This window comes from Conger conger, chromosome 2, assembly GCF_963514075.1.
Source record: "Conger conger chromosome 2, fConCon1.1, whole genome shotgun sequence".
NCBI classification, from domain to species: Eukaryota; Metazoa; Chordata; class Actinopteri; order Anguilliformes; family Congridae; genus Conger; species Conger conger.
Window position 1 is genome coordinate 41,880,378 of NC_083761.1, and position 24,792 is coordinate 41,905,169.

Genomic DNA, 24,792 nt, shown 5'->3' on the forward strand with positions numbered 1-24,792 from the left:
TCTTTCGGATGAGATGTAAAACCGAGGTTGTGACTCACTGTGGTCATTGAAGATCCCATGACACTCTTCGCAAAGAGGAGGAAGTTCCCCGGTGTCCTGGCTAAATTCCCAACCCTGACTCTTTCAAACTGCCACCCAATCATCCCCTGATTCAATTGCCAAAAATCTATCTATCTATCTATCTATCTATCTATCTATCTATCTATCTATCTTTCATTGTTTGTAAGCCCAAACAATGTGCTGTTTAACTGAAATTACAGTGGCCATGCATTTATTCTTACATTACCATGCATCTGTTGTCTTAGGCATACAATTCAAACGCATTTTAATTGCTCCATTTCACAGTGGGATGTGTTCCCAAATGAACACCACACCCCTTTAAGTTGACGAAAGCCCACTGGCTCCCTTTGAAACAAGTACATGGTATTCTGTGGCAGCTGAAGAGTCTCTCCAGACTGAAATTCACTTGCTTGTTCAGAGCCATTTCCCCATTCCCTTTGAATGAGGCACCACACTGTAAGCCTTTGCTGAGCCCGAGAGAGCAAGTGTGCGTGACACAGAAAGCGCACACCCATCGCGGTGTGGAAACTTCCCATAAAGTATCATTGCCGACTGCTCCGATTGCATTACCGCATCGCAGCAGGTGGGGTCAAGGGCTTAGAGTGAAGCTGGTGCCTCGCAACACAACACAAGAGCTCTCAGAGAGAGAGAGAAAGTGAGGTCACCGCTTTACTTGGGTCCAGCAGCCTGCCCCGCCCCACCTCACGGGGAGGGGGGGGGAGAGAACAACTCGCTGTTCTCCTCGCTGGACACCAACATAGAGGCAGCTCTTCAGCACAGGAAAAAAGACACATCCAGTTGTATTAAACTGCATTAGTGTTTAGTGTCAGGTTATCGTTTTTGCCTGTCATGCTGTTGTTGAATGTCACCTCAGAAATATGAACTGGTGATGGTGGAGGAAGGGCAAATGGAGTAGTCGTTTTTCAGCAGGTAGGGTGCAGGAAGGGGTATGTGCCACATCAGGTAGACCAGCTGGGTGGCTCACGGAAAGTCTCACTTGTGATGGGGGGAGGGGGGAAGGGGTGTGGCAGGGCTGCGGAGATTGCCTGGCTGGTCTCCAATACATGGCAATTCCCACCTCAGAGAACCCTGTTACTAGTACAGGTCAATGGAGACAGTGACAATGATTTGGGTTCTAATCTACGCAATGTATTTAGTCACACCATGCAGTCGGGAGCACAACGGACACTGGTACTGTAAATTTAGTTCCACATCACATACATTAAAGGGAGGTGAGCATATAATCTCGAGGCGCAGGAAACACTTGGGTGTTAAAGAGGGTGTGGTGTTGTACGCTGGGATAACAGACACACCAAACACATACAGATCAGAAGTGGGGATGCTCTGCTCTCTGCAGGAAGGGTGCTCATGCAGTAGTATTTCCAACCAGAACAAAAATAATTTCAGGCCCTGTAAGGTCTCAAATGGCCTGTGTCAAAAGAATTTGGGGAATTAAAGCATTCAGTTAACCTTTTTTTTTTGGTTCTCTGTTTTTCTTTTTGTACTTAAGAGCTTAATTAGTCAATCAGGGAAATTATGTGAACCAAAGTTAAGTGACCCTTTTAACCTTTTTAAAATGTGGTACGTGCCAGACTTGCAGTGTCTCAGTTGGATTGTTTTGATGGTCCCCATTTATAATATAACATGTCTGCACTGTGTAGCTTGGCCAGTTATTATTGATCAAGAGTCTGGATTTATGATATGTCTGAAGAGCATAACAAAAAAGGCTCATGTGAAATGGGCATATAATGCAACTGGCGGTGGAATCTATCCGACCTGGGTCAAATAGGTCATTGTTTTGGATTCAAATTGTTTTAGTGCTCAGTTGATCTTGACTGGTGCAATTTAGCCAAGCAAGAGGACCAAAAGGCAGGGTTTGCACTTTTTGAATCCAAAAGAAATGCATATTTGACCACGATAATGACGCCAGTTAAGAACATGACAAAGCTCTTCATATAAGGCTTGATATTGAAGAGTAAAAAATAGTCTTAATGTAAAAACAAAGGTTTTATTTCATTTATTCATTTTCTGAGCTCCCAAACAGGAAAGACTGCCAATATTACTCAAAGCTAATGGGGATAGAATATATATAGTATTTTTTTACAGTGCAGACCCAACAAGATATGCAAGAACCAGCAGCATTTGATTTTCCATGTGGCAGATATTTGAATGCTTTAACACATTAGATCCAGATCTAATCTAATCCATGATATTTGGACAGGATAATCATCTTTAGCCAAAGATGTAAGGATATTCTTACCAAATGAAAATTCTCTTATTTATAATTTCTAAAAACATTGAATATATTTAATATTTGTCTGATTATAAGCTTTATAATGATTTATAAGCTATTTCTAAATTAAATTATTTTGAAATTATTTTATTTAGTAATTTATACAGTATAAACAGATAGTTTAACATCTTAGTTATTTATATATAAATTTAGTTTAACATGAACTTGGCAGAAACAGATGAGAATTCAAGACTTATCTCCTATTCCTATTTCCTCATTGAATATTGCCATGATATTGACTGCTGAACACCATCTGGATTAAATAAATTTTGTTTTATTAAAGGGAATGGAATCATTTTAAACTGATTAAGATTTGAATGATGGTGATGGTTACATTGTACAGTCATAGAAAATGTAAAATCAATTGAATGTATTATTCAAAAAGTCAACAGACTTTAAGGAAGAGTTTCTGAAAAACTGAAATTAAGGTAGATCAATTCTCAACTGGTCCATCAATTAGAGTGGGCTCCAGAATTGATCATTGATGTTAAATAGTGCCAAAACATCAATGACCCACCACCATTTGACAGTAGGTATGAGGGCCTTGTATGCATTTCATTTTGCTGCCAAACATGTTCAATATTGGTTTCATCTGACCATAGCATTCTCTTCCAGTCATAATTCCAATGAGGTTTGGCAACTCAAGATGCTTCATTTTTTTATTGTGCTCAGTAAGAGCTGTCTTCCTGCCACCCTTCCAAACAGTATGTTGGTATGGAGGTGCCATTTTATGATTTTTCTGTTAGAATGGTGACCCCAAGACATAACCAATCTGTGCAATTCTTAAACTGAGGCCCTACATGCAGCGAAGCGTTTTTTATTCATAATTTAATTGCAAGAATAATTTACAAGAAAATAGTACCTGTTGCTGGCAGATAGTGGCAGGCGGTTGCTATACAACGTTAGTAAACTCTAATGTTGTTCTACCTTGCTCATTACCTTGCAAGCTACTCCGACTGAGCAAACAAGGCTTTATGCCTTTTTGATGTTTATGTGTATGTTCCCATTCTGCAAGCACTGAAAAACCGTCCAACATTAGTGGGATCAAGTTGCGTAGGTCTACTCATTTTATTATTTGAAGAAGATCTGCTCTGCTTTCTCCGGTCCACAAGTTTCGGTCACCCTAGAGCTCTCGCACTTCTGCCTGCTAATGCTTGCTAGTGAGTTATACAGTGTATTATAAGTTTGAAAACTGATAACTTTCAAGCTAGTGTTTGAAAATGATTTTTTGATTCAGCAATTTCAAGCAGTAATTATTTAGGTTTTAATCATTATCCTTTTTTATCATTAGGTTTTTTTGTATTTATTATTATTAATCTTTACTATTGAATGCAGTATTTGACCACTATGTAATTGGTAAGAATATCCTTAAAATTCTGGCAAGGTATACTTTGGGGGGGGGGGGGTCATAACTTTAGGAAGACTCAAACTCCGAAGAGTGAGTTCATCCTCTTGTTACTCACATTGCCACCTCCAGGTGAATGCTTGATATTGTCTTTGGAGCCACACTTAGACTGAACTTTAGCCAAGTCGATCTTCTTATTAAGAATTTGCACCTAGAAGAGGTAGAGAGCATTATCCTTCACCTGTTCCACTGCAGTCGAGCTCCATGAGGGCCTTCCGATCTTTGTCCTTACATGGGTGGTGTTACAGACCAGAACTGATTTTTTTTATATTTCTATTTAATTCCATCCCTGAATTGAATTTTATTTTGAAAAAAGAGAGCAAACCATGCTTGTTTTCTGTTCAATTCTATTAGTACCTAATACTGTGGAGCCTGCTGTTGCTCATTACTGAAGACTCAGTCACAACCTCACACTGAGTTCTTCCCCTCTTTACTCACATTTCCACCTCCAGGGACATGCTTGATATTGTCTTTGGAGCCACACCTAGACTGGACATTACTATAGTCAATCTTCTTATCAAGTACTTGTACCTGAAAGAGGCAGGAGGAGATGATGTTATACTTTAGGTAACCCAAAGCAGCGATGCTGCAGTTGAGGGCCAAGCTACTTTTACCGTCATTGTGCTGCGCTATTTTACTAGATATGAAAATATTGAACTACTGCAAGCCATACATTAATAACAAAAATAATAACAAAAATGAACTAAAATTCCCATCATTTTTATACCCTCAAAAGTAAACAAATGATAAAACTCAGACTTTTAGGAGTCATGACTCCACTGTCCAAGATAATAAAAGTAAGATTTGTCAAAAGAATTTCAGCTTTGGGATAATGGAACACACGATTCCGTGTCTGAGGGAGCTCTCATTGTGCACTGTGAATTACTGAGGGGACCTTCTGCAGATCGGCCCTGCGTGTGGAGATCTAGGAGGGCTTCTACCTGAGGCCAGTTAAAGTGGTGCTGCGGAAGACTGCAGACAGAGATGCCGGTCAACAAACAGAGAAACACGACAAACTGCCCTTACCTTGCCTCCTCCCGGCTGGTGCTTGATGTTGTCGGTGGAGCCGATCTTGGACTTGATGTTCTTCAGGTCTGGCATGGGGACCAGCGGGGCAGGCTGGCGGCCCTTCAGGGAGCCTGGGGATTTGGGCGGGGTGCGCACCACCGCCACCTTCTTTGTCTCCTTGGCCACAGCCATCGGCTGCCCCAGGGCACGGCTGGAGGGCGATTTGGGCGTGCCCGGGCTGCTGTACCCACTGCGCTCTGGGGTCTTGGGGGAATCTGCTCAGACGTGAAACACGATGCGTAGGTTATTAATGTCAGGAACCATATACCAGCATGGTCATCTCAGAATGGCAAGTATTGAAGCTTTTATGCATGTGATGAATTAAGGCCTGAAATGTACAGTTAATAATGGCGCTAATAATGGTATTCTACACAGAACAGCCTCCACCTTTTTTTCCTCTTACCTTTCTCATTTTTTTGCAGCTCCAGGCTGCTTTTGATCTTCCCTGGAATCGGTTTTTTTATTTACATTACATTACATTATTGGCATTTGGCAGACGCTCTTATCCAGAGCGACGTACAACAAAGTGCATATCCATAACCAGGGATAAGTTCGCTGAAAGACCCTAGAGGGAAGTACAATTTGAACTGCTACCTGTACAACAAAGATAAGGAGGGCCAATTTTTTTATTTTTTTATTTTTATTTTTTTAAACAAGAAACAAACAAACAGAGCAAAAGTGACCAAAGTTAACTATCAAAACACTGCTTACCTAGCCAACTAAAAAATACCGATACACAAAGCAAGTCACAGAGACAACAATTAAGGTTCACAGGGAGGTAGGGAGGGATGGGGAGAGGTGCTGCTTGAAGAGGTGTGTCTTCAGCTTGCGTTTGAAGGTGGGGAGAGATTCTACAGTTCTGACCTCAACGGGGAGTTCGTTCCACCACCGTGGAGCCAGAACAGACAGCAGTCGTGAGCGTGAGGTAGAGGTTCGGAGAGGGAGAGGTGCCAAGCGGCTTGTGGAGGCTGAACGAAGAGGTCTGGCAGGGGTGTAGGGTCTGATGATTTTTTGTAGATAAGCTGGGGAAGACCCCTTAACTGCTTGGAAGGCTAGCACCAATGTTTTGAATTTGATGCGAGCCCTGACAGGCAGCCAGTGGAGGGTAGTAAGCAGGGGGGTGACGTGCGAGTATTTGGGAAGGTTGAAGACCAGATGAGCTGCTGCATTCTGGATAAGTTGGAGGGGTCTGATGGCGGATGCTGGGAGGCCAGCCAAGAGGGAATTGCAGTAGTCCAGGCGGGACAGAACCATCGCTTGGACCAGGAGCTGGGTCGAGTAGGGGGTGAGAAAGGGGCGGATTCTCCGTATGTTGTATAGGAAGAACCTGCAAGACCGGGTCACCGCCGCAATGTTCTCGGAAAGGGACAGTCTGCTGTCCATCACCACGCCGAGGTTCCTTGCAGTGGGTGACGGCGTGAGTGTGGTATCCCCGAGGGAAATGGAGAGATCCAGATGGGGAGAGGTATTAGTAGGGATGAATATCATTTCAGTCTTGCCTGGGTTGAGCTTTAGATGGTGGTTGTCCATCCAGCTCTGGATGTCCCTCAGGCAAGCAGAGATACGGGCTGAAACCTGCGTATCAGACGGCGGGAACGAGACGAAGAGTTGGGTATCGTCCGCGTAGCAGTGGTAGGATAGCCCATGTGCAGTGATCACAGGGCCAAGGGAGCGAGTGTAAAGAGAAAAAAGAAGCGGGCCTAGGACTGAACCCTGGGGAACTCCTGTGGCGAGGGGCCGAGGTGTCGATACCGAACCAGCCCAGGCAACCTGGAAGGAGCGACCAGAGAGGTAGGACTTAATCCAGTCCAGGGCTGTGCCACAGATGCCCATTGCTGACAGGGCAGACAGGCTTTGGGCAGGGCAGACAGTGACTTTGCACTTCGTACTTCTCCTGCCTGTTGTATGGGATGTGCACTGGTATGTCTTCGAACACGTCGGGGGTTTTGCAGTGCAGCCGCAGCATATGCCTCTCCTCACTGACACTGAGGTTAGGGGGGGAGGCTTCAGGTTCTTGCGTGGGTCCAGCAGGAAGGTGTTCTGTAGCGTGGAGGAACCCCGCGTCCCGTCTGTTGGCCTCCAGGTGCAGTTCACGGCTCCAAGCATGTCGTAAAAGCCCTTTAACTCTTTCACCAGCTTTTCTGTATGATGAGGGATGCACATGAACACCTCTTCGACATCAGTCTCGCTGCCACAACTCTTGGGCTGAGTCCGCACTGCCTACGTCACTCCTCTCTCCATATCCATATCCTGGAGTGGCGCGCAGAGGGAGCGCGCCACTCCAGCTTGACTACAGCTGTCCTGCGTTGCTCTCTCTTCAACAGCCCATAGATATCTTCTGAAGCAAAATTCTAAGATGCTATCCTAAGGTCTAAAAGCTTATTCCTTATATATCCTTTTCCCGTATAAGAGTGTACCTTTTACCTTTAATAGCTGAGTGTAATTCATCATTTAACTCCTCCACTGTTAGTCCTTTGAATCTATCCGATAAATTATCTGTGCTATAATCAGGAAGGCCCTTAAAGCCTCTTAATATTCTTTCGGTATTGACATCCCTTCCGTTTTCCTTATCTCTCCTACATTTTTCCATCTCCTCATACTCTTTGATTTCCCAATTATCTTCATTGTTTTCCTCATCCTGTTGCTTTAACCAGGCCTTGTGCTCCTCCCCTGTAGGAGCAAGCCCACACGTGTCAACTAAGTACGTTATCACATCTACCGTTTCCTTGAACGCCAAACTCCCTGGGTCACCAATTTCCCGTTCAGCATGTTGAGCATGTTCCACGGTCATGCTAGAACACATTCTACGCATGGCCTCAGTCAGACCTTTAGCCTTGCTCTCTAAAACCCTAAATCTAAGTTCTCTGACTTCAGACTCCTCAGTGTCCATATATGGTTGTACATTTATCTTGTACCATATACTTCTCCTCTTACGGGCATGCTTACTACCACCTCGATAGCGTGTGCGAGGGGTTAACAATGCATTCCTTCCTAACCCATCCTTGTCAATCTCTCATCAGGGGGGCCTAGGGCCGGGTCCTCGACACATGTTTCTCGAATTTGCAGTGATTGTCAGTGAAGGATGAGGATGCAAGCTGTAGTGATCACTAGGTATGCCTAAGGTAAAGACGGTTGGTCAGTGAGGTTCAGTGTCTCTGTACGTACCTGCCTGAACGGGCGTCTTGGCAGGTATTCTGGTACCTGCAGCATGAGGCCTGGCACCTGGAATCCTTCCATCACTCTGAAAGCAGATGTAAAACCCTAGTACTGACCCTTCAAACAACAGCATCACCAAACAGTACAGACAGCAGGCCTCCAATCTGTTTTTACACAAATGTAATTTTCATTGTTTTATCTTCTATATGGGAAATTACGTTTCAAGAACTGTCCTATTGCTCTAGCGTCCTCCATCAGATAAGGAGAAAGCAGATAAACACACCCTCATGCCAACAGATTAGCATAACCACTGCTTGTTTCCTCTCTGCAGTCCACCAGCTGGGCTGTGCTGTCATTGCACTGGAGTACGCTTCATGCGCAGCCAGTGCAGGCAGACTGCAGGTCCCCGATGGACCAGGAGAGGTCACTGTTGCGCGAAGACACGAGCACAGTCCCCACAGATAAAACTCTCCTATGTCGGGCTACGATTATGTTCACCACTTGAACAGGCGGGATTCGATATCAGGCTGTGGGGCAAACCCTTACAGGGTAACCCACTGTCTTTACAGGTGTGACAACCAACCATGTTCAAGCAATATATTTAGTATTTCTCAACACAGGATTAGTAGCTATAAAAACAGCAGGTTTTTAATTCAGTCTTCCTTCCAAAATTCAGCTAACCTACTTCATCTCAATCTTGTCACATACTAACAGGAACTGCAACTGGAAACATGCAACCTCAGCATTCACTCTCATCACACGAAGGAACTGCAAGACTACAAGTTCTACAAGAACTTGTATTGTGTTTGTGGGAACAGTGAACAGCCACAGCTACTCATTTCATCTCTTATATCGAGAGCATTAAGCACAGTTCCTGCGAGACAACCCTTTTCTACTTTTTGATGAAGCCAAGGCCAACCCTGTGATGATCTAGCAGGAGGACAGAGTAAAGTAGGCTAGGGGGGGTGGAGTCTTTGCAAAGCATATGGTGGGTCAAGACTAGGTTTATTAAAATAGGGTTAAGACAGGCAGTGGCATATCCATGCATTGGCATCAAACCGGGAAGTAAATTAGCCATACGAACAAGCATTTCTGCTTAGTCGCAGTTTGGCACTAATTAATTGATATGCCTCTTATTTTTATAGGGGCAGGGCAGGGCAGGGCCGGGCAGGAAATGATGCACAGTGGAAAGCATTGAAGCATGAGCAACGTAAGGATGGGGGAGCAGTCCTGGACTGGCTAAGAGAGCACATTCTCCAGAGCAGCGGGGAGCAGGCCCGTGTCATACTCACCCGCAGCCGGGCTTCCCCGGCCCCCCCGCGGCCGGGTCTAGCGCCCGCCGAGGCAAGCCTGCTAGAGGGGAGCGTGGGTGTGCCGGGCGCCAGAGGCTTTCTCAAGGGGCTTGTGACCAAGTTGGGTCGTTTTAGGGAAGAAGTGGGTCTAGCTTTGGCAGGAGTTGTTTTGGGTGTCTTTGTGTCAAAGGAAATACAAATGAACATAAAACAAAGCTACAAAAATCTTTGAAGAAAATTTGTTTTTGAAACAAAAATAATGACGTGAAAGTATAAGTGCATAAATGTATAGAAAAGCAATGCTGTGGTCAGTACAGAAACTAAATATTGAACAGGTAGCAAAACAAAAAATACTGAATTTTATAAAAATCATCTACTTGGGAATATCTTGGGGGGGAAATGAACAGGAATATATAAATGCAAATAAATTATTGTAAATAAAATAGAAGAATTAGTGTTCAGTGTATATCTGCTGTGTCTGACAATGCACAGCTGTTAGCCACCAATGTGCTTACTAATAATTGCAGGGTTACAGAGCAGCCTGTTCAGAGACAGGGACTAAAAATGGCTGTGAATCTCAGTAATGCCTACAGAACCCCCTAAACATAGTGCTTCCATTTTCGCTCTCTTTGTTCTCTCTCAAGGGCAGATGGAAGGCAGGGGTTTATGGTTAAAGTTAAAGAACAAGGTGATATGTCTGCATAACAGAGTGGACTATCTTGAACTGATGTGGGCAAACGGCATGAATAGCTGTCAGTTAGAACAGCAAAGTACAAACAACTTGGCTGCTGAAGGAAATACAGCTGTCATTAAAATCCAACTTAAAGAAGAAGATTTTATTCTGTTCCATCCTGGGTCGTGTCACCTACCTTCCTATCAGCAGTTGCTTCTTTCTCAGGGTCAGCCTTGGCCTTAGCTGAGAGAGGAAAGTGATATAACTGTTAGCCTTTACCAACAATGTGTTATATACAGTAATAAAATATATTTCCATATGTTTAGCTATACAGAGACTACAGTTGCCAGGCTCATTTCAAAATGACTATACCTTATGTACACTCAGTGAGCACTTTATTGGGTATTTATTACACATATGACTTATTTGGCCTTCTGCTGCTATAGCCTATCCACGTATAGATTACATTACATTATTGGCATTTGGCAGACGCTCTTATCCAGAGGGACGTATAGCTTTGATGAGTTGTGTGTTCAGAAATGCTCTTCTGCATGCCACTGTTGTAATGGGTTATTTGTGTTACTGTCACCTTTCTGTCAGCTATGACTGGCTTTTCCTCTGACCTCTCACATTAGCAATCCATTTCTGCCCCCAATCCCAGGAGATCACTAGTTACTGAGATACTCAAACCACCCTGTCTGGCGCCAACAATCATTCCACGGTCAAAGTTATGTAGATCACATTTCTCCCCCATTCTGACATTTGGTCTGAAAAACAGCTGAACCTCTTGACCATGTCTGCATGCTTTTATGCATTCACTTGCTGCCACATGATTGGCTGATTAAATATTCACATTAACAAGCTGGTGTACAGGTCTACCAAATAAAGTGATCACTGAGTGTATATCCCATTCACTGAGTTGCCTTATTGCAGCAGAATTAATTAATTATATTATGGAAGCTGTCTTGTTGCAACCAGGATAAACTGTACATAAAATGTATGTTTCAACCCACTGATAAATATTAATTAGGTGTGCAAGGGGTTGGTAACTTCTTTATTTTGGTTTTGTGGGTGTGCACTTTGAGGAGGAAAACCTCAAGCAATGGCTTTTTGAATACAGTATAGAACATATCTAACCTTTCACATACAGACAGTTTGAAGCAAAATTACTTTAAGACAGGTTTTAAGTGCTTTGAAATTTTTTTTGCAGAGGTGAATTCCTTCAATTAAGCGCTTAAAGTGGGGAGTGGGGGGTGTTGAAAACTGAAGAAAACACTACCAAGTGATGCAAGTCATAAACATGCAGTGACATGCAGACAGGGAATTGTGACCGTCAACACTGCCAGCAAAAACATTTTGGCCACATGTAAACCACGCAGACAAAAGCAACACCAACAATAGACAGAGAGTAATAAAGAGCAGAGACATACAGAGAAAGGAAACGGGGACGAGTATTAAAACAAAACTACAAGCTACAAGCAGTCCGTTTCCTCAGCCGAACACGTTTAGTCACAGTGCGCGCTTTTCAGAAACGGTGCTGCTGAACTCAGCCAAATCAACCGTGAAAAAAACGAGAGCGGGAAGTTGAGAGGGGATTTCATGAGCAGAACTTTTGAAACAGACCTTTGTACTGAGGGATGGGAACGTATGATTTTCTGCCTGGAGAAGCACCTGAAATTCGGGAACTGGGGAATTTCAGAAATGTATCAGCAGTCTCTGGTGAGGCGTCGTCCGTTTCAACCCCAGCGAACCTGCCTGCCTCATCCAAAGAAGCTTCCAACGCGACTTCCCCCGCGACTATCCAGCTGCTGGTCAGGGCCAGCTCATCGGTGGTCTCCATGTAGCCGCTGCCCTGCACTCCTTTCTCTGCTTCCTCTAGCGGACTCGTTTTGGTCTCCTCAGTGGGTGTGGTATCTTCACTCCCACGTGAAAAAATCCCGTGCTCACCCTCTTCCTCCATGAGAACATCTGGCCGTTGGGCGGGGCGCCGTCGCGTTTCCACCACCTCCGGACCGGGTGCACAGGGGGAGGGGGGAGACCCTGGGCTCCTGCTCCCGGGAGGTGTCTTGTCTGACCCGTTCTCCCACTCGGCCAAAAAATCCCGTTCGGCCTGCATGGGGGGCTCTGCGTAATCGAAGGAAAGCGCGCGCCTCCTGGCTTCATCGGCCGAGAGGGGAACGCTGGCGGCGGGGCTCCCGTATTCCAGGTCGGGGCTTCTCTCTCCCAGAGAAGACAGGTCCGCCACCACAGAGCTGCGAACAAGGGATGTCGCCGGCTGGTAAAGCCGTGTGATGATGTCAGGGCTAACTGCCACAGGTGAATCTTCTCTGAGGGTCGGCAGAGCAGGAGTCCTACTTTGCACAGTGAACTCCTCCTCCTCCTCTGTACCCCTCACACTGTGACCACCAGATACCTTCTCAGAGTCTCTCAACTCCCGCTCATGCTTCTCATGTCCACACTCTCCTGGAGACACAGGCTCATCCTTTCTGGGAGATTCCAGAGCACTGGGACTTACTGGTGCCCCACCAGAGCTCACGGACCCACTGTCCCTACTCGGGATGCTCTCCATTGGAGTGAAGCTGTCTGCTGTGAACTCCTCTGGTTTTTGGAAGAATAATGATAATATCCACAGTGTGACTGTTGGTTAACAGCACTCGTGCACATCAGAAAAATAACCAGAAAAAAAGGGAAAGGGGAACACAAAACCACCATACACAGGCCATAGCATAAAATGGAGGACAAACGAAATACAGTGGTTTGATGGCCTTCACTAAGCATGAACCATTCAAATGAAGCAATTCTTGTCTTTTATATGTTTGCTGCACATACAAGCATTGAGCTCTAAGGCTTTCCTATAAACAGAGGTGGGTCCAGGGGTCAGAAAGCTGAAGTCCTGTCATGTGTTGCTTCCACCCATGAATCTCGCCAGTTGATTTCATTAATTAGTTCTACCTCCTACTTTTCTTTTTGAACCTGGCTTTTCCACCTCTAGCTATAGGCCCTAGGAGGTGAAAGTTAAGCTTTCCCTGTGTGGTGCAGAAATTAAACTACCTCTACTGTACCTCCGCAATGATGAATGAATGAATTTGGATTAATAATGGCATCTCCTAGCTCAAATGAAGCCATAGGTACAAAAAGAACAAAATAAAACCACTGATATGATACATCTAAGTGCAAACAAAGCTGTCTAACAATAGTACCTGCAAACAATTGTTTATAATATAAATGTTATAATGGAAATTAATCAGAACAACATCAGCTAATTGAATTGACACTTCATTTGAATAAATATAAATGTGCTTTTGAGAAAACACATTTAACCAGCTGGTGGTCTCAACACTGGTATGAATTGTGAATGGGTAATATTTGAACAGGAACACAAACATGCAGTCAACCTTTGCTTCCCTTCAGGTGTCTCCCACAATGTATACCCTTGCAACGTAGCCTATTGGAGTATTACTAGTCTAATATTACACAATCAAAATAACAATGAATCTGCCACATGACTTAAGATCATGTTTTGCATAACTCAAACACATTCAGCTGCATCAAAATAGCAATATGCTGAGAATTACTATGACCACACCCCATTTAAATACTAACCTGCCCAAATCGGCTCATGGTTGTTGACTATATTAACAATCCAGGTGCTGGAGAGAAAAAGGTCATCGCATCTCTGACACTTACAGCCACCTTGCACTGAGTCCAAGGTACGTATGTGTCCTTGTGGTTTAACATTTTTTAAAACTCTTACAGTTTGTTGACTGAAAGAGGACATTGGAAGGGACATACAATAATTAAATGTGGTCACTTATGATACTTTATTTACAGAATGTGTTTATTCCTCAAAATGGTCTGTGTCTGTTTGAAATCACCTGCCATACCTTGTCCTGTAGCAGAGGGCGCTGCAGCACTCCCAGGACCTCCGGCAGCTGCACAAAATCAGAGAAGACAACTGAGTTGTTAAATCTGCTGGGTGACTGTGGGTCTGAAATTGCAGACTCGTGGACTTGTTAGTGTATAAATCAAGCACAGAAGTTAACGGTCATGTGATGAAGTGCATCCCAAACTCAAGTACAAAACTGCCAAGTACCAATGAAATTCACCGGAGAACCCTGTTTCCTTGGGTGCTTGGAAGGACTGAAAATTTAAGTTGGCTTTGGAGCACGCTAGCCGTGAATATCACGTTTTCTCCCATCATCGAGGCAAAATAGAGGTGTACAAAGCAAGATATTTTAGCCAGATACAAGCTACAAAAAAACAACAACACAGCAACCCACACCTTAAATTAATGCAGATCCAGCATACAGATACTTTTATATCCAAAACGAAGCAATAAGTGCATGCTATTTCACACATTTCTTGTTGTCAGGAATTTATTCATTTTATAATTATCCATTCAAGCTGTGGAATTCTACAGAACTAATTGGGTCATTAGGTTATTACTTCAGGAAACATCTAGTACAACTGGTAAAAACTGGTACATTTTTTATATTTGAAGAAATCCAGCATGCTCACATCTATATTTGAAAGGCAAATGTACAGTAGAGGTAATCACACAGTTTAATGCAATAACCGAAAAGGGAAATGTCAAGTATAAGAAGTATTCCTTTCATTAAACACCCACTTGCATTGATTGAATAGTGAAGAAGCTTATCCATAATTCACAAATGGCTGCAAATGGCTTAAGTGCTTATGTTGGAGAGGAAACATTAGGGAGTAGCCATCTAAACACCATGACGCTGCTGTAAATCAGGCCAAAGTCAGTGTTGAGCATTTAAAAAGAGTCCAGGAATTCCGTCATGCTTCATACTGCAGAATCAAAAGCATTTTGCTGATGTGAGTATGCCAATTCGTTAGCATGCTCTGTATTAGCATGCACAGAACACAACTCCAAACCTAGTATTTCTTTTGAGGGTTCAACTCTGTTCTCAGTTACTGGGGTGCTGACCATGACCGAGGCCACGGCGTCTGTTAAATGGATAACATGAGCCTTTTAGCCACGCTCTGCCCCCTTTCACAAATTTCACCCAAAAAAAAAAAAAGAACAGAGCCAGAGTGAGGAGGTACAAGACCAATCTCCTCCCTAAGTCCGCAAAACTGAGCGTTCCACTCTTGCATACAGGTGTGTTAAAGCATTTAATATCTTAGCTCCAATTTGGGATGTAACCAACAATTTATGCTGCAAGTAGAATAACTCATTGGACTGTGTGGCAAAGTTTGTAGTACAGCGTACATCCTTTTTTGAAGTTGTCCTACAATAAGTAGGTATTAAAAGTAAACATAAAAGCACCCAGACATGTACAAACACCAGAAGATCGGTAAATATATTTTTTGCATGCAGCAGAAGGTATTTTAATCATTGCAAATCACAAAGCTGAGACGGAAGACCTCCATTTCTATGTTCTCGGTCTGTGACTTCATGGAATCCGTGGAAATCCATGAATCAAATATAAAAAATAAAAACATCACCAAAAAGAAGGCAGTATACACTGATGATTGCAAAAACTGAAAAAAGTTGTTAGTTTATGGCGTGGGAAGTAAAGCGGTTCAGCAGCCGGAGCAAATCAAGAATTCAGAAACATGCTTCAGATACTTAAAGCAGAACTAAAATCAGTCTGTTCCATATAACATAAAGAAACTGCAGCAGGTTTCCCATAGAGAGAAACAGCAAAATGAGACCTTAGAATTATATTTACACAAAAATACTGCTTAAAAGTATAAAAAAATGCTAAATTGAACAGGTTATATCTGCTTGGAGCCCATTCACTTTGGTATCTTTGAAGCTCAGTATCTCCAAACCACTCAGAATGCAGATAGAGCCTTATAATTCCAAGGTCACGGAAATAAGGAATCAAATTCTCTTTACTACTTAAGCTAAGCACAAAGCCCCAGGAAGCAAAAGCTAGTTTGCTGAATATAGGCATACCCATTTGCACCTCCTCCCCAGAGGGGGCACTCTTAAGCTCAGCAAGCTCAGGAGCCAGCTCCTCTGTGGACTCTGTTTGTGCGGGCTCCTGGCTCTCGCCTATAAAACAGAAGTCATTTTTATCAGAGGGAGAGAAGGTCAGAAGCCAGTGCGGGAGGTCCTCAATTTGGCTGAAGCAGAATCAATTTGGTGGTTCTTGTTGCATAAGGGGAGAAAATGCAATCCAATGAGGTCATTCACAAATCCATACATCAACACATTGACTTGGAAGCAAAAAAACTAGAATTTTCACTGAGCATTATGGAACAATACACACTGTTCTCCTACTATTAACATGGAAGATGTTTTTCAGCCAAAAATCATACATTTTCATTTGTTAAAATATTTTATTTTTAAATTTCATTATAAATTATGATGTGTTTTGTAGTATAAGTGAGCAGTGTAAGCCGTTTCTAGATGAAAAATAATAATTTCACGTGGAGCGGCATAATTGGCAGGACTCAGCAATGGGAGGCTCGCCACACACAACAACAGCGGCCGGATTGTCTCGGAGTCACAGGCGCATTTGGTGCGGCTCGGAGAAGGCGTGTTGCTATCTGGATCATTAGACCCATTTGTGCTGCCAGGGAACGTGGTCGTATGTAGTAGTGTATCCTAGACAACATGGGTAATTGGTATAGATAGGGTACAATTGGCAACCAAATTGGGAGAAAAATCTGCAATAAATTATATCTGTTAAAAGGTTTTATCACAGGGGTCTGGTCTGGGTGGGTCATTTGTGACACTGCGGACATGTGGTGCATGCAAAGTATGAAGATGACAAGAGGGTTAACACAGTCATAACAACTACTGCTTGGTTCTGGTCTAAATCCCAGCATACTGCAAATCTCCAGGGCAACAAATTTCCCCTTTTGTGGATGGGGCTGAATCACAGCCTGCACCTCATTCAACAGTCAAAACATTAAATTACACCAACTCAGCTGCCTCACACAAATCATTGGTGTGTATTAAGGTTTAGACTTCTTATGATCCGCCATTCATAATATTTTAATACTTTCTACCCTGAAAACTGAGAAATATAATTGTTTTGTGACTGTAAGGGTAAGCTAAGATAAAGATAAGTAAATATCTGCTTAAAGAGGAACATACTCTACTGTACTATCTGTAGACCAGGGGTGTGAATTGTGGACCTCGCTTGTTTGGGGGGTCATGACTCATGGGAAAGGTTAAGGCAGACTAGAGTTGGGTGTAAACTAGCTAATGCTAGGCTATGCACTACAGCAGCATCATCGTAGCGGGCAGGTCACTGGGGTAGGAAGAGAATGCCACTGTTGTTGCATGTTCAGAATTTAACGCCAGCCACTGGTAACAGCTGAAGCAATGCAGGCACCTTGTGTGTGCTCCCCACTTCTGTACACATTAACGCTACCCCAGCAGCTACCGTACAATGGATGTCCAAGGCACTGTGCACCCTTCTGCTCTGTAGAGACACTGCATCTGTTGTATAAGCCACACAGAGGCTGCCAGTTATGAAGAAAACAATTTAGCTCAAGTCAAATACTACTGAATGCCCTTTATTACTAATTGCCTAACTGCAAGCACTACAGAAAGCAAGGATCAATGTTTCAATTAGGGCTGACTTATTTTCAATGTAATTGTAAATTTTTTTTGTTATTGCTTACTCTTCAGTGGTATATTTCATATTGTATTCACATTTGTTATCGACAACTGAGGAATTGTCCCTTGTATGCAAAAAAAAAGAAAAAAGAGTGAGCTGTTTTCATATACAGCACAGAAGGGGCATTCTCTCAGAAAACAAATCACTTTCTGACCTCACCCTTTCAGATTTCAACATTTTTAAAAACATTTTATCCTATATGACAAGTCAGAATGTGGCTGATTAACCAGAATGACCACTCTACCTAAAGACACAGATATCTTCTTCAAAAAGTAACAGTATGGTTCTCTTATTATTGGATAGCCTGCAAACAAAGTTAGCCACAATTTCAAAATCAAACCACATTCTAACACTCAACCTCATATAGGTTACAATAGTGAGAAAGTAGGAGGCGAAAGCAAGGGAGAGAGACGGAAAGAGGGAAATAAATATTGAGAGAGGTGGAGAAGTAGGAGGAGGAGAAATCAAGGGAGAGAGACAGAAAGAAGGAGATAGGAGAGCGAGAGAGGCCTGAAAGCTCAGTTTTCTGGGACAGTGCTGTTTGTAAGCGGTAGAGGAGTCAGAGGCTATGGGTCTGACCCAGATGTCTGGATTACAGCTGCAACCAGGGCAGTGAAGGCCAGTCAAGCATAGCTTGTTATTTCATGCGGAAAGATTAAAACAATGCACAATAAAATTATACTGCTGCCACCTTGACTCTCAGCTTTTAGGCTGTTTTTTTAATATATAAATAATTTAAAAAATGATGTGGGTATTTCTGACAGCACTGGTTTTCATGTATTACATGAAATTACATTACATCTCTCAATCAGATGCTGTATTCCCCTGTTGGCATCTCTCATGTTGCTGCAGCACAACTGACATACAGCATGAGTCAACTGTGAGGGATTGCAAAGCATTACTTAGCAAAATTGAGCTTCTTTGTTTATACAGTGTTTGTCATGTATATAAAATTATTAAATGTATGAAATACTTCAGGTTTAGTTTACCTACTAAAACCCCCTGATGCCTTAGTAGTATGATGAAATACAAACAAATATTGACTCGAAGTCAGAAATATATCACAGAAATGCATAGAAATCCATTCTGAAGCTTTTTTTCCAAAAGATACAGGGTATAGTCTATTAAATTATATTTGCAAAAGGATTTGGTGCTTGAACACCGAATATAATTATTGTGAACCTAGCAAGGACAGAAAGCCTTAATAAACAGAAATCATAACATATAGTGCGTTGTGTACCCCAACACTACTGCAAATTATTTTGGGGTGCCCTGTTTGTTACACATTTTGATGTTACATTTTGATGCTTTAGTCAACAAATTTTTTTTAATAAAAATAAAATCAAGTTTATCTGAATCTAAACAGAACCAGCACCATTCTCTGCAAACTCTAGAGAATGTTGTGTGTGAAAATCCCAGGAGATCAGCAGTTTCTGAAATAGTCAAACCACCCTGTCTGGCACCAACAAACTTTCCATGGACAAAGTCACTTAGATTTCTTCCCTATTCTGACATTAGGTCTGAAAAACAGCTGACTAAATACCGAATAAAGTGCTCACTGCGTGTATATTGAGTAGATTCTTTCCAATGGGCTATAACCAAAATGAAGAAAATATATTTTCTAGTCAGTACCACTGTATTCCTGCAGCCATGAGAACGCCTCTTTTCACATTTATTTTTGGAATTTTTTTCCACCTCTAAAATAAACAATATTTCAGAGATTTTCCTTCTTGCATTTCCAGGATTTTGTCAGGTTTGTTTCACATAATCTGTTACCCATGTATCAAATGCAAAACCTGATCTACATCGCACTCCTCAGCCAGATTCTAGAATGTTCTGCAGGCTGAGTCACTTTCCAAGGTGAGATCACTGACCTTTCACAGGGCCCTCTCCTGGTACTATGTGTGCAGACACCCCGTTCTCCTTGATAGTCATGTCGTCCATGGCAGCAGCCATAGTTTCCCCGGAGTAATTCAGGGTCTGGCTGTCGGGGGTGTTCATGAAGTCCTGGTGCTTATCCATAGTGAGAAGAGTTTGGGCTATAATGGATAAGAAGTGACATGAGCAGAGCTGTACAGAAACAATAGGTTTCGTGAAGGTTGCTTGGTCTACATATGTACTACCGCATCGCAGCAGAATAGCAGTGATCTACCTCTAATACTTTAGTTGATCTACCTCTAAGCTCTGGTGTTGCATCCCTTACATAAAATATATACTTTTTAAGTATAATTAATACATTGAAGCTTTTTTAAAAAGTACTTACAACTAATAAAACTAATTTTGCCAATTTGAACTTTCTGGAAATATATTTTCCAAGTATACCATTTATTAAGTACTTTTAACTAAAATTTGCACTAAATTGGTACACTTTCAGGGCCAGATTTACTAAAGGATAGCGACTGCTTTTCCAACTCAAAAGCAGTCGCTACGAGGTTGCAATTGTGGGCTTTACTAAACAGTCGTAATGGGTCAAAATTGCTATTAGCAGGGATTAGCTCACTCAGCAACTTTCCTTTTGATGCATAGTTAAATGTGTTCATGCACATGTATGCCTGCAGTGAAGGCTCTAAACGGAAATAAAGATAATTAAAGGGAATTTAAAGGTAAATCCGTGAATGGATTCAGACTACATTGGGGTTATTGTGGTATGTATTAAGCATCAGCAAAATTAAGCAATTGAGTTTTCAGATAAATAAATTAAATTATATCAGTCTAAACCACTGCAACTCAACTCTAAACATTTATAATCTATCCCTATGTGGGTATTAAATGGGTGGAGTTCAATTTATTACTCTGAGCTATTGGCCTACTCACATCACATTTTTATGGGCATCTCCTTGTGCAAAATGAGGACATTTAATTTATTTAACTGTAATTAGTAACAATCTTTGTAAATTGGTTGTTAATGTGTCGGTATCTGCAACCACAAAAGAGTTGCAGTTGAGCAAATTTTTCCGTAGTAAATCTGGCCCTCAGTATTTTGAACCATGACCATGAAGTGTACTTCTGGAAGTAAATTGAAATTGCACTTTCAGTACCTGGGATTTAATTCAGAAAAAGTGTACTTAAGACATACTTTTATAAATGTTTTTGTAAGGGATCTTATGACAATGAAATAAAGGACTGCTATCTGCATTGTAATGTCCACTGTCAGTTTTGCACACACAAAGATTCCATTATTGTGACTATAATCCAGTGTTCAATCTTCAATCCTGGTCCTGGAGGGCCACATGGTCTGCTGAAATTTGTTGTCACTGCACTTGAGTAGCACAGCAATGGATGAATAAAGGAGTTGATTACACAGCCAACACAGGTCATCTGGTTTCAGTTGCCAATCTTAAGGTGAAAACAAAAACCAGCAGACTTGGTGGCTATCCAGGTCTGAAGCTCACTCCTGTTTCTTCAGAAGCGTAGGAACGTCTATGACTACTTCCTTCCACAAGTAAAGCAGTCACCAGCTGAATGTAAACAGATACTGTACCTCCCGGGTGAAAACCTGGTTATTTATACTCTAAAACATATAGGCCAAGCTTTGGGTTACATGGCTGTGGACAAAAATAGCATGGTTAGCACATGCGTTTCCCATCTTCACAGAGATACAGTGCACTTCTCGTGCAATGAGAGATCCCCCTGAGTGTTCTAATTTTTCTTGTAAAAGTTAAAAAGAACTTCACCTCGTGAATACAGTAAATTTATTTATCATGTTTGCGTTTGCTAAATGTCATTGAAAATAGGTCTTTTTTTTTCATGGGTTGTGAATGACACCTGGGGTGTCTGCAGTCCCGCTGTAAAATTTGGATGTATAAAATAAACCCATTTTTTCTGATCAATTCAAAGGGAAACAGTAACACACAGTATACATACATGTTTTCATTTACATTACAGATACACTGCCATACAGTGTTTCCTTTTTATTCCAAATGACCTATAACATTTGAAGTAGTAGCTTAGGTGTGTTTGTACTTATTTGTTTGGGCATACATCTGGTTCTCTGCCATGAGTACATTTCAGGAATGATGGATATATACTGGACTGGACTGTGCCATGACTCTCTTTGACTGCACTTCCTGTCGACATGAAAGGGTGTCTCATCCGGACATGCCGTTTGAAATCCACGTGCACAGGATTGAGTTTCAGCTTGCTGACAGGGCATGCAATAACGGCCTACTCTCTGTGCTGCCGCCTCAGCTAAAGCAACTAAAATGACATGGGGAAAAGGGACCAGTTCCAATGAAATGCTCAAATGGGCACAGGCGCTCGGAGTGAGTCCACTCCATACACACTTCTCTGGACAAGCTCAATAACGGGATACATCTACGATTTAGCTAAATAACACTGACTCACCCCAACGACTGACTAAATCCAGTATAATGTTTATGCAGGTCCTGGGGTCAAATTATTTGAGTTATTAGAGTCCCATCTATTTGTGCTGTACTGTAGAGGAAACCTTAAATATTAAATGGGCACCATATTTCTACTCACCCAGAGTAGTATCTGTCCATCCAGATAGTTAGACTGAAATGTGTTGCATTTTGTTTTTTGTACTTAGTTCCCCCTAGTAAAACAGACTATACAGGTGGCTTCGCCAATCATTTAATTCAACAGTATCTTTTTCCAAATATAATCCTGAAATTAAGCACAAACATCCATATAATTTATTTTCTGCTAGGATCCATTGAACTAGTTTACTTCTACTAAAGTAAACTGTGTAGCAGGCAGGGGGACTAGCATGAAACTTGAGTGTTTATCGTTTCAACCATGCTTAACCAGAGGATTATATTTGGAAGGAGTCATTTTTTCAAATGTAATGTTTTGCCAATTTGAAGTCACAGATCGAAGGACCTGTATAGTCTGCTCTACCAGGGGGAACTGCAGCTAATATTTGCAAAATATTTTATCTTCATGTTTTCATGTTACAAGGGAGACATAATTCAAATGAAATGCACATTTCAGAAAAACTATCTATATGTTTCCTTTACTGCAGATGAACCCACGTTGATCAAATGCCAGTTTGCCAATACTCCCATTTTGTAGAACTGAGGGAACTGAGATCAAAAAAGAGTGGATGGCTTTTTTTTAACAGGTGCTTTTCAAACTGGCAGATAAATGAGGCCCTTTATCACGTTGATAAAGGGCCTCATTTATCAACGTGAGCCAAACAAAATTGACCGTTAACCCTTCAGAAATGCAATTATCAAACTTTTCGGATGTCAGTTCTTTTGTAGGATCTGAATGCACTTGACGAGTAGACTCTGTCGGTTGTAAAGCTTATTTTGTGCTTTTATTTTTCCATTCATTCATATTTTATTTTGATTTAGAGTAGCCAAATTATTTGAATAAGTCAACTGAATATTATAATTATATTATATTAAAACGCGTCAGGATTCAAAATTAAAATAGGTCATGTTTCATTCCGGTAATCCTGATAAATTAATGCTTAAATGGATTTGAATTAATTTATGCAAATCACAAATTTCGAGAACGTTTTTCTTGTCCTCTACGACAAAACCCTGTCATAATTTAAATGAAAATGAAAAACCACATTTGAAATATCAGTTCTATTTTCATTCATAACTCTCATGCATAACTTATTTCTTATTCTAACCACATCATTTTATCTTCATGTTTTCAAGTTTTCACGTTTCATGTTACATAAATCAAATGAAATGCCATTGCTTTTGTTTGCATTATCATTTTCATTTTCACACAAAATATGCAGATTTAATATGAGGGTACTTTGTTTTCAAATCTTGACTTTCATGATTTGGATTGGCTTCAGTTAGACTTGAGTGGGGGGAAGCCTCCTTAATTCCTATGTAGGTTAGTAGCTGCCAGTATATTTATTATTTACATTAGCAGGGAACTATTGCAATTCAATCTGTATGGAGTTGATTGTGAGCCTCCAAACTGTAGTCATTATTGAACCATTTGCCAGCTTGAGTACTGGGGTCATATGTCAGCTCCGTTTGCTTGCTCAGACGGAGATCTGCTCTGTCATGGGAGAGCACTCAGTGCAGAGGACAGGTGAATGCCTGTGGATTTCTTGTTGTCACACGCCGAGACACACTCCTGGGAGGATAGACGAGCTGGACACAGGGTGATGTAGAAATTGCCGATTGCACTGGCATTTTATTATTGCATCAAGAGCGGGGAAGGGAGAGAGAGTGAGAGCCACTCCAAAAATAAACATTATATCTTTGCCCGCCACTCTCAGGGGATCTGGGTAAAATAATCAACTAAAATAATAAAGGCAAAAGAAATGAAACCAAACTGTTACATTTGCTTTTCAGCTCTGTTGCTCTTCAGTCCTGTTTCTCTCATACATAGCTCTCTAATAAGTGGTTCACCGGGCACACATTTTAAAAGCCTGGACTAATGCACTATGTAGTCCAGGTGTGTGCCAACTTAACCAGTAGGTGTGGCCCTCAGATTGCCCTGCTTCCTTCCCGCAAACCGTGCACTTCTGACACTTATAAAGAGAATATATACTGCACCTGATTTACCCACAGCCATCCATTTTCAGCAAATAGTTCCACCATTAACAACCAAAATCCTTTTGCAGTTCTTTCTCTCTCTCAGAGTAGGGCCACTCAATGTAAATGGGGTATGTGGGTAAACATGGGAAGAATTCATTTCATTAAAAATCAAAATCTCTCATTTACATACATATTCAGGACCTTTGCTGTGGCACTCCAAATTGTGTTCAGGTACATCCTGTTTGCCAGTGTCAAATTAAATGGATTGGGCATAGAAAGGTACACACCTATGTATATAAGGTCCCACAATTCAGACTGCATGTTATGACAGACACCAAGCAATGAAATCTAAGGAACTCTCTGTAGATCCGTCATAGACTTGTGGTGAGGGCAAGTGTATTAAACTATTTCTAAAGCTTTGAGTGTTCCCAGGAGAACAATGGCGAATGTGAAATAGTAGACGTTTGGAACCACCAGGACTCTCAAACTGAGCAACCAGGCAAGAAGGGCATTCATCAGGAAGGTGACCAAGAACCCAATTATCACTCTAATAGAGCTTCAGAAGGATGATCATCTCAGCAGCTCTCTATCAAGCAGGTCTTTATGAGTAAAAGGCATATCACAGCCTGCTTGGAGTTTGCCAAATGGCATTTAAAGATTCTTTGGTCTGATGAGATCTAATTTTGGGCAGAACATGAACACAATGTCAGGCGAACACCAGGCACTGCTCATCACCTGGCTAATACCATCCCGACCATGAAG

General features: G+C 41.9%; 1 protein-coding gene across 1 annotated transcript in view; it reads right to left on the reverse strand.

Moving 5' to 3' along the window:
• The window catches only part of mapta (microtubule-associated protein tau a), a 50,476-nt gene that overhangs the window by 13,518 nt on the left and 12,166 nt on the right, over nucleotides 1-24,792 (reverse strand). The window contains exons 2-12 of the mRNA XM_061231365.1: nucleotides 19,429-19,593; nucleotides 15,877-15,975; nucleotides 14,847-14,918; nucleotides 13,832-13,879; nucleotides 11,619-12,545; nucleotides 10,144-10,190; nucleotides 9,275-9,451; nucleotides 7,992-8,067; nucleotides 4,785-5,041; nucleotides 4,197-4,289; nucleotides 3,817-3,909 (exon numbers count right to left, since the gene is read on the reverse strand). Coding sequence (XP_061087349.1) covers nucleotides 3,817-3,909; nucleotides 4,197-4,289; nucleotides 4,785-5,041; nucleotides 7,992-8,067; nucleotides 9,275-9,451; nucleotides 10,144-10,190; nucleotides 11,619-12,545; nucleotides 13,832-13,879; nucleotides 14,847-14,918; nucleotides 15,877-15,975; nucleotides 19,429-19,576 — 2,037 coding nt within the window. The 5' untranslated portion in view covers nucleotides 19,577-19,593. The remainder of the gene's footprint in view (nucleotides 1-3,816; nucleotides 3,910-4,196; nucleotides 4,290-4,784; nucleotides 5,042-7,991; nucleotides 8,068-9,274; nucleotides 9,452-10,143; nucleotides 10,191-11,618; nucleotides 12,546-13,831; nucleotides 13,880-14,846; nucleotides 14,919-15,876; nucleotides 15,976-19,428; nucleotides 19,594-24,792) is intronic.